Below are 10,944 nucleotides of genomic sequence, written 5' to 3'. Positions count from 1 at the left end.
AAAAAAAAAAAAAAAAAGAAAAAAAAAAGTTATACATAACTGTCAAGATTACATATGCAATGCACAAAATAAGGTTCAGGTGTTTAAGGTCAAAATTGATGGTAAAAGAGATACTCAGAGGGACAAAATTCTTAAAAGAGAGAGAATGGAATTCTGTACCCAAATAATCTGAACTTGTCTCAGATAAGGCAAGAATAATAATATGCAGGAAGACATAGATTTGGTGGCAGAAGATTAATACATTATCTTCAGATTGTCAGATTGCTTTCAATTTCTTAGTAAAATAAGAGTCATTGAAAAGGGAGGCGGGGAGAGAAGATATTAAGGTTTTGAGGGAAAATGGGAGCATGTGACACTGGGAATGGAGCAAGGAAATACCACAAAACTAACTGGTGCTGAGAGCTCACTTAAGAGATGTTATCATACATTTAAAGGTAAGGAAACTTCAAAGAAAATAAAGCATCAAAATAGGATTATTCCAACATTACAAAGCAGTCATTTCATTGGAAAAAAAACATTTTACATAAAAAGGTTACCAACTCTACTATAAATGTGCAAAATTGATAAGTAATATAAACATACAGCAAAACAGAAACATAAAGTGAGTTACCTAAATAAGATTATAAGTCACGATTTCTACCATACTACATCATTTAAAAAGAAAAATATGAAGGAGAAAATAAAAACCATGTCTCTAATTTGAGTAATTCTAAGATTTTCATAATAGCATGATTATTCCACTTACCCACCAAAGGAATATTTTAATATCGAAAATATTTGTTTCATTAGTATTTTCCTGAATCAACTTCCAACTTTTTTTTCAGTCAGATCAAAATCAGATTTCAGTTTTCATTATCTGAATACAAACATCAAAGTCAGCAAAGTACAAGCTCCTCTGTCCTACTAAGATAAATTCATACTAACTTTGAGAGGTGGAATCAGATCTAAGTCACTGAATTCATTGAACACTTAATTACCAAGAAGTAGGCTAATAGTCAGTATGCACCCAGGTATGCATTTTAACTATTATCTTTGTGAAAATATTAAAATAACTCTGAATCAGTTGGTAATGAGTCATAGTTGTGGTCCTATTCCCCTGCTTTACCCCACCATGCTAGCCCCAGACCTTCTCATAATCCAGAAGCTGAAGGATTAAAGCCTGGCACAGCTGGAAGCTTATAGGAGCCTGCTCTGGTATGAAGGCTGGTATCCATTTAGTGGTCAGTATACTCAGTACTAATTACTGAATATTTTAATATACTCTCCCTGCCAATAAAGTATCATTAACAATGCCAAAAACACAGATTTTTAATGAGCATAAAAAATGTGCATGCTTGCACACCCACACACCCCAAAGGAAACAGACAATTAAAAACCTTGGTGATTTCAAAAATGAGACGTCTCAGATCACATCTGTATATCCTAGATTATTCTTTCTCATGCAAGGCTAACAGTTATACAGCTTCCTAAGCTCTGAGATAAATGTTTTCTTGTATTTTTTCTCTCCTACATTCCATAAACTACAAATATACTTGAGGACAAAGGTAACTGTTCCAGTCAGTGCTGGTGGACAGAGCCTACAGACACAGGCTATGTAAACAACTGGACTAAATCTCACTGCATTAAGTATAGATTATTCCTGCTACAACATCAATTATCCTTCTTGGATACCACAACGAATGCTATCAGTAAGGGGCCAAAAGAAAACCAGGCCACACACAGTGGCTCACACCTGTAATCTCAGCACTCTGGGAGGCTGAGGTAGGAGAATCACTTGAGCCTGGGCAACAGGGCAAAACTCTGCCTCTACAAAAATTAGCAGGGCATGGTAGCATGCATCTGCAGTCCTAGCTATTCACGAGGCTGACGTGGGAGAATCACCTTAATCCGGAGAGGTCAAGGTTACAGTGAGCTGTGATCGTATCACTGCACTCAAGCCTGGGCAACAAAGTGAGGCCCTATCTCAAAAAAAAAAAAAAAAAAAAAAAAAAAAAAAAAAAAAGAAAAGAAAAGAAAACCAATATTGATTCAGAATCTACTACATGCCAGATATCTTGCTTTTCTATATATAATCTGAAAAACTTCTCAAACAATTCTGTGAAGTATCACTATCATCTTTTACAGGCAAATGAACAGGGCCATGAAAGCTCATTAATTCATACAAATTCAAATGGTTGCTAAGCAGTAAAGAAGCCAGGTATTGCTGGTTCCAAAGCCAGGCTCATTTCATAATACCCATTAATCAGAAATCCTAAGGCAAACAAGTTGAGACTTGGCCACTGGCTAGGCAAGACATGATTTTACCACTCCCTTTCACTACTTCATCCTGCTTTTCTTCAGTTCCTGTTACTAATGGCTTTTGGCACACAATTTTAGAAAACTTAAAACCCATTAAACTTACCTTTCCCTAAGCAAACTAGCTAAGGTAGAGGGCCTATTAGCAGAAACCTTCCAATAATGGATTTGTGAGAATAAGGGATGGAGGACTGGAAAGCAGAATAAAATAAACAGAAGACTAAAATAGTGATTAAGCCTTAAATACAAAGAAGGGGGAAAGGGAGCTGGCACACACAGACTCTTGTCAGTGGCAATAATGAGTAGGAAGCCAAGTTCAGTTACTCAACTGAGTGCCTATTACATGCTGCTACTGGGCACATGATGAAGAAAACCCATGTGGCTCTGCCATCTGAAGAATTTATAAAATGGTGTTCTGAAGAAAATGGAAGAGAGGGCCTCTCATTGCTAAGCCCCTTCTAGGGCTAAGTACTTTAAAAACAGTACCTCATACCAGCTACTGGGGAGGCTGAGGCAGGAGAATTGCTTGAACCCGGGAGGCAGAGGTTGCAGCGAGCCGAGATCGCGCCACTGCACTCCAGCCTCGCGCCTGGCAACACAGCAATACTCTGTCTCAATAAATAAATAAATAAATAAATAAAAATAGTACCTCATTTAATGTAATTCTCTCAACAACTCTGTAAGAAATGTATTATTATACCCCAAAGCATGTTAAGTTATTTTCTCCACAAAAATTTGGGCTGTATCAAACCTTGCAACCTTTTCACTAATCCCCATCTTCTGGACAACTGTGAGTATGCTTAGCCTACTGGAAATAGTGGCTTCTCCAGGGATGAATATATATAACATGATCTTTTCCAACAATGTTGACAATGAAGATGGCTCATTTCTAGGAAAAGAAAATTATTCTATCTTAATACCTTTAGCATGAAATACTTCAGGGATTACAGATGAATTGGAAAGAGACAGTTACACGAAATACTAGTGGTGGCAATAAATATGGCTTACAAAATTACTGCTACAATCCCAGAAACCTGGGCGGAGCGGGAGGTCTCGTGAGCCCACGCCACCAGGGCCTGGGTCTGTTACACGACTGTGTGGAGTCTTGGCAGAGCAGCCACTCACACACACACACAGAGACCCAGGAGTTTTGCATACTCTGGCCCTGGGATCAGCAGCATAATTTCTCCAAAATTTGTAAACTGTCTGTAAGGCATCTGGTTGCAAGCCAGAAAGAGAGCCCTCAACAAAATGTGACCATGGTGGTACTGTGATCTTGGATTTCCAGTCTCCAGAAGTATGAAAACACATTACAAACAACTAAAGCAACATATATGGCAATAAAAAAATAAAAATTAAACCCAGATATAAGACACTTGTTTACATATGGAGTGAATGCTTTAAGATCTTTGAGATATCTATTAATCAGCTTAGAAGGAAATTATGTATTCAGACATAGTTACTTTAATACCATAGGGATATGTTCATGAGAGGGCCTGATGCTTCTAGTAAGCTATAAATGAAGACCAGAAACCTCAGACACTGATGCGGCTCTGATCAAAAGGAACTTATTTGAGATATACTAGAGAGATTTGTATCATTTTAAATGTTTTATGTGCCCTCAAAGTTGAAGGGTTTCCTGTGACTGACCTGATGGTATTGCTGTATAAATGGTATATTTATTTACATCTTCCATAGCGAATTCTAATAATTCCCATTACTATCTCACCTTTCTTGTATTATTGACAATTAAAGTGATAAAACCATAGTTTCATTCTGGAAAAGGGCATATGGAAAAATTAAAATACACTTGCATTTGAAAATGACGACCATTTGCTTCCTAAAAGTAAAATTAAAAAGCAGCCGGGCGCGGTGGCTCAAGCCTGTAATCCCAGCACTTTGGGAGGCCGAGGCGGGTGGATCACGAGGTCAAGAGATTGAGACCATCCTGGTCAACATGGTGAAACCCCGTCTCTACTAAAAATACAAAAAATTAGCTCGGCATGGTGGTGCGTGCCTGTAATCCCAGCTACTCAGGAGGCTGAGGCAGGAGAATTGCCTGAACCCAGGAGGCGGAGGTTGCGGTGAGCCGAGATCGCGCCATTGCACTCCAGCCTGGGTAACATGAGTGAAACTCCGTCTCAAAAAAAAAATAAAAATAAAAATAAATAAAAATAAATAAAATTAAAAAGCAGTAGCTTATTATTAAATCTGAGCTCCCCCCACCTCCCAACAAGATCATTACCAGGTTATTATTTTACTCAGTCCTCCTATGTTGAGAACTCAGCTTTAGAAGGAATCCCAAAAGGCAGAGTAAAAGGTAAGAAATATTCAGTTAATACTTGGTATGGAAATACAAATAATTCTAAAAATCCATACATCACTCAAGCAAAAATGCAGGATAGAAATACAACACCAAAGAAGGAAGTTTAAGAGAAAGATTTTACAGACTCAATCAAGTCAAGCTGTATCTTCAAATAAGGGGAAGAAACATGGTAGCAGTCATGCCAAGAAAACAAGTAAAAGTGATCATGAAGACTTGGTTTTCTGGCTTACCCTTCTCAAACAACGTCAAAGCTTCTAAAAAGAATTTTATTAGAGTCTGTTAATAGAGATTTTTAGGCTGGGCATGGTGGCTCATGCCTGTAATCCCAGCATTTTGGGAGGTCTAGGTGGGAGGATCACTTGAAGCCAGGAGTTTGAGATCAGTCTCTACAATTTTTTAAAAAGTTAGCTGGGTATGCTGGCACACACCTATAGTCCCAGCTACCCAGGAGGCCATGGCAGGAAGACTGCTTGAACCCTGGAGTTCAAGGTTGCAGTGACCTATGACGGCAACACTGTACCCCAGCCTGGGTGAGAGTGAGACTCTGTCTCTAAAATAAATAAATTTTTTTAAAAAGAGACCTAGAGTTGGAATTAGGAGAAACAAACTGGACTTCATTTAATACATGTCTAATGAATACCTGTAACCTGCCTATACTGTTCTAGGCTCTCATACAACGTGAACAAGAGACAGAAAAAACTGCTACCCTCACAAAGCTCTCTACTTAACCTTTCTGAGTTTTCATTTCATCTGTAAAATTAGGGCACTGAACTGCATGTTTTTCAGACTGTGCTTAAAAACAACTGACATTCTATTTTAATGACAACCACTGCTTTTTAACTGACATTCTATTTTAATGACAACCACTGCTTTTTTCTGATTTCTGTATCAGGGGTCTATACACAATGTCCTTTGGAAAAACAAATCTTTTTAAAAAAAACTTTTGCAGTTTGCTAACACTTGTAAAAGAAAAAATGGCCCTGCACAGTGGCTCATGCCTGTAATCCCAAGACTTTGGTAGGTCTTGGCAGGAGGATTGCTTGAGGCCAGGAGTTTGAGAGCAGCCTGGGCAACATGGTGAAACTCAGTATCTACAAAAATAAAAATAAAAATAATTAGCCAGATGCAAGCCTGTAGTCCTAGCTACTTGGGAAGCTGAGACAGGAGGATCACTTGAGCCCAAGAAGTTGAGGCTACATCTAGCTATGACTGTGCCACTGATTCCAGGCTGGGTGGCAGAGTGACACCCTGTCTCTAAAACAAACAAACACCCCAAAAACTTTTTTCACTCTACTTTCTTCTGCACAGACTACTTCTGTGACTAGATATGTGGGTTTTTATTTTTCCCCAGCAGACACCAATTGGGTGTCCTCCATTCCAATTCAATTCTGACACTACCTACCTCAAGTCAGACTCAGACTTCCCAGATGACGGGTTCAGTTCCATGAGACAGCTCACCATTTCAGATGTCTATCATAGGTATCATAAGCAGCAGGTTGCCATCTGTACTTCTGAGGAACCGGCTATAAACTGGAGTTTCTACTACTCTCTCCTTAGGTTCAATTACTTTGGTAAAAGGGCTCCCAGAACTCAGGAAAACTATTACATTTACTGTTTATTCTAAAGGATATTACAAAGGATACAGATGAACAGCTATATGAAAGTGATATACAAGGCAAAGGATGGGTGCAGGTGCCGCCACCCTCCCAGCATCTCCACATGTTCAGCAATCCAGAAGGTCACCAAATCTTACTGTTCCAGAGTTTTTATAAAGCTTCATCTCCAGCCTATCCACTCCCCTTCAAAGGGGTTTATGGGTGAGGACTGAAAGTCCCAACTCTCTAATCACTTGGTCTTTCTGATGACCAGCTCCAGCCTGAGACTGTCTAGGAAACCCATCCTGAGTCCATCTAATTAGCATAAACTCAAATGTGATCAAAAGGGGCTCCTTATGAGTAACAAGTGACACTTGAAATTGTAAGGGTTTTAAGAGCTGTTACAGGAACCCAGGACGAAGGCCAAATATATTTCACATTACACCACAACACTGAAGTAAGTGACCTCTACATATCATTCCAGTTTTACAATTCTGTCTGTTTTATGCTCATATTTCTGACCTATTTCTTTTCACCATGTCTGGAATTCCACAGAGATACATTAAAAGGCTAACTACTTTAGGTAGGGCTGAAAAATAAATGAGAAACCCAAACGACTGTTTACTAGATGCTTATACCATGTAGCAAACTTTTTTTTTAAGATTAGCAAACAAAATAAAAACAGATTTAATCTTATTGCTTCTCTACTTAAACTAATCCCTTCCAGAAAAACAAAAACAAAAAAAATCCCTCTGGAGGATGAGGTATGAGGATCACTGGGGCCCAGCAAACGTAGGGAGACCTTGTCTCTACCTGACCCTAGTTCTTATATTTTACCTTAACTTTCAAATTTCCTAGCATAATATTTAAGGCTTTTATGCAACCTGACCCCTTTTAATCTGTTCTTTTCAGTTTCGATGCCTTAGCTTCTCTTGCCACCCAGCACCCCTTGCACCTCCTGACTGCTTCCACTTTCCAAGCATGCCTTGCACTTTCGTATTTCCAAACTTTAGTTCACACTGTAACCTCTGCCTAGAGTCAACCTTTCCCTCCCACTTCAACATGTCAAGTCCCTCAAGGCCAGAATCAATTCAAACATTACCAAATACAGGGCAAGTTAGGAGAGAGGCAGGGACTCTGTCTCATCTGCTACCCCAACCTTGAGTCCCCAACTGGTAAGCAGGCAATAAATGTTGAAATGATTATTGCAACATTAAAGGAAATTCAAGCATTATAAACAGGAGAACCCAGGCATCATCTATATTTGGCATCAAAACATTGATTTGTTCCTACAGATTTTAACATCCTGATTATATTTGGCTGAGTACATATCCTGGGATTTTTGAGTGTTCACAAAATTTATAAGACTGAAATAAACATTTGCCACTTTCAAAACTGCATATTCAGAAAATCAAGAAATGACACAATCCTTGAAACACTGGTAAACATGGGTCTACAATGTTTTAAAAGACTTGGGCTCTTTCACTAAATTACTGTGTTCTAGTTCCTTCACAAAGCTATTTTAAAAACATACAAAAACAAGAACTTATATTAAGGTTACAAGGACAAAAACTGCTCACAAGTAATATTTTTACATTTGTTCAGAACAGGTGTACCACACCAATAACACTGGTCATATTCAAAAGCCATTATAGTAACAATGACTACTGAGAGAACAGCATGTATTATTGATAGGTAAAGCTGATCCAATATCACATTTGCTTATGAAAAAAAATCAACCTCTGATTCTCAGGACAAACGATAAACTTCATGTTTGAAAGCCATCAGTTGTAAAACTCAGATGTTGGTTAAACTAATTCATAAAGTCCAGTAGATGTTCATTAGCAAATTAGACAAAAACAGGTCAATCATTTGGAGAGTACTAATGTAGTTTCATTCTCGAACCAACACAGGACAGAGGTATTTTTCTAAATTCAATTACTTTCCAAAGTTCTCATGTGACATACTATCAAGTCTATAAGAAGAATTCCCCCACCCTTGGCCCCTACCTGCGAACATTCCAAATCTCAACATTAGGAAATGCATATCCTAGAGACGATCATTTTCCAGCCTGCTAAAGCCCACGACCTTAGAATCAAAGCGGCTTTCGCCCTGCATTTGGCTGCTGCCTGTATGAAGGCCTTGCCTCAAAGCAGGGCCAACGCCGGCACGTTTTTCCATCTCTGAAAGGGGAGCTAGGAAAAACACCCAGATCTAAAGATGTTCGTTTAAATCCGTTTACACCTGCTCCCTTTCAAACACTACAAGCAAACTCCAAACGCTCCAGCAGCAGCCACAGCGGCAATGACAGATCTCGAGGCCGAACTGGGTCAGGGTTACAGTTACACTTCTGTAGCATATTTACACCCTTTTGTCTACAAACTTGAGTGCAAACTTAAGTTTCCTCAAGGCAGCGTGCTCGCTGGGCCTCAGGAACCGAAGCAATTTTCCTGAGACAGGAAGGGCACAAGCCACCCTGCTGGATGGCTGCAGCAGCCTTCCCCAGACCACGCACTCTGCGGCCTCGGCCTCTGGCCCGCTCCCGCAGCCGAGGGGTCGCTCGGGGCAACTCGCCCGCGCCCAGGCTGGGTAACTGGGTTTTACTACCTGGACTCCCCCTTTTCGGTCTCCTCTAGTCGCTCCCAGCGGTTTCTGGCCTGGGGTCGCATTACATAAACAGCCCCGGCCCCAGCTTTCCCAGGCCGGCCCCCGCCCCCACGCCAGGGGCGCCCCTCCCCCTCCCCCCCGCGCGCCCCGCGCCCCGCGCCCCGCGCCGCGCCTTCCCTGCCCCCACCCGCGCCTAGCCTAGACCCCGCGGCCTCCGCTCCGCGCCCCTTTCCCTCCCCCGACGCCCTTCCTGGCCCGCCCCACCCCGATGTGGCCGTGCAGGCCGCTCAACCGGTGCTAGGCCCCGCTCTCCGCCCGGGCCGCCCGCCTCACCATTCTGCTGGTGCGGTGCGGAGCCCGGGCCCGCGGACGCGGCGGCTCCTGAGGCGGCGGCTCCGCCGAACTTGGGCGGGATCCGGGCGCTGGCGGCCGGGTGAGGGGACCCGGCGGGGGCCGACATGACGGCGCTGCTGGCGACGGCGGCTCAGCTTCGGGGAGGTGGGCGGAGGGAAGGGAAGGCGGGGCTGGAGAGGGGAGAGGAAGAGGAAGGAACGCGCCTGGCGTCACCAAGGGAGTCGCCGGGACCGCGGCTTAGGTGCCCACGCTCCGCCGCGACCCCAGAGCCGCCGCTCAGCCGCCGCGGCCGCGGCGATCCTGGGTCGCTCCGCCTTGCCCCACGCGCCCCACGCCGCGGTACTTCAACCTGGGGTCGTTCCCCGCACGCGCCGGCGCCGCCGCAGCGCCCCCTGCAGGCCAGAGCCAGGTGGCCCAGGCCAGAGGCGGGCCCGGGGTTCCGCGGCCACGGTGTCGGCCTCGCGACGGCTGCTCCAGCCCGGCCAGCTGCCTTCGTGTTGAGGCGAGAGGCCCGGGCTTCGGTGGGTGAAGGGACTGGGTGGCCCGTTCCCACTTCGGGCGGAGGCCCGATCGGCTGCGGCGAGGCTGGGCCCGGCATTACTGGGAGAGGAACTTGAGAGCCGCGCGGGGTGATGTCCGGAGCTCGGGCAACGCCAGATCCGACTGACCATGCACCCTTCCTGGAAGAGGAACAATGGCTTGGGTTTGGTTTTTAATTCTTGATTCTCCACCTCCCCTTTCTTAATTCCAAAGGAAATATAGCATTCAAGCTGCATGTCTGTTGGGAATATATAATTTCTTGGCAAAGAAAGAGGAAACATTTCTCTGATAAACACAAGAATCTTAATAAGAATTGAATTATTCAGAACTTTCCCCACTAAAGTATCTACTTTTTTTCCCCCTAGATTCCCTTTATTTTCCCCTAAAGTATCTAGGGAAGAGGAAGGGGAAAATAGGGTAAGAGAATGCTGGAGGACAAACTTTATCTTCTTTTTTTTGGCCAAGAGTGGGCGCATCCTGCTGGTGTTCGGGGAAGTTGTGGCTCAGCTTGCTTTGTCTGCATTAGTGGAATCTTTAAGTCTTTCTGATCTGTCTCACCATACTCACTGGCAAGCCCTAGACTACATTACCCAAGTCTTTTTGCCGTCTTGGAATCCTGAGTATGTCATCATTCTGTATTGGAGATGAGATTGCTCAGAAACACTGAATTCAGAATGGGATCTAGCAAGATGGTATTTCTGGAGCAATAAGAAGTCATTTGCTGAATGATTATGCAAAGCACAAATTGCATTCTAGTCCTGGAATAACAAAGCTTCTTTTTAGTTGTTGCCATAAATTAATAACTGGCATTTCAATACACTAAATGAACTACAAATAGGATTTTACTAGTTAGATTTATACATTTGACTTCTAGGAATTTCAACTACATTAGGATCCATATACACAAAACGGGCACCCTTTTCCACAGCGTTTCCAGCTTCTTCACAGAAGCTTAGCCCCACATGAACAAAAGATCACACTCTATGCTTCATCCAAGAGATTACACAAGTACAGATTCCAGCATCTCCCAGGAGTCCTTTGAATTTGGATTAAGGTCTATAATTATGTGGGTAAGGGAATAACTAGGTAATTGGCTTTCTGCCTCTGGAATGTATTCTTCTGGGTATAAGAGGCCCATTTTAATCAGAAGTATATGGGATGAAAGCGAACCCTGTCTCTTAAGGGGAGACTCCTTAAAAGGAGGATTGGGGCCTTGTGTTTTAATAG

At 42.9% G+C, this 10,944-nt stretch overlaps 1 protein-coding gene across 4 annotated transcripts in view; it reads right to left on the bottom strand.

The window, feature by feature from the left end:
- SEC24B (SEC24 homolog B, COPII coat complex component) overlaps nt 1-9,347 on the bottom strand; it is a 113,718-nt gene extending 104,371 nt beyond the window's left edge. For 3 of the 4 annotated variants that reach the window (XR_005197065.1, XR_005197068.1, XM_017509375.2), the window contains exon 1: nt 9,157-9,347. Coding sequence is in view for 1 of the 4 variants with exons in the window: in XM_017509375.2 (XP_017364864.2) it covers nt 9,157-9,283 (127 nt within the window). In the remaining 3 variants the exon portion in view is untranslated. The remainder of the gene's footprint in view (nt 1-9,156) is intronic. The other variant, XR_005197067.1, reaches the window with a different exon arrangement.
- Between the last annotated feature and the right edge of the window lie 1,597 nt (nt 9,348-10,944).

Source organism: Cebus imitator, unplaced genomic scaffold (genome assembly GCF_001604975.1).
Source record: "Cebus imitator isolate Cc_AM_T3 unplaced genomic scaffold, Cebus_imitator-1.0 Scaffold17, whole genome shotgun sequence".
In the NCBI taxonomy this organism is placed as follows: Eukaryota; Metazoa; Chordata; class Mammalia; order Primates; family Cebidae; genus Cebus; species Cebus imitator.
This window is presented reverse-complemented; position numbering and strand designations above follow the sequence as displayed.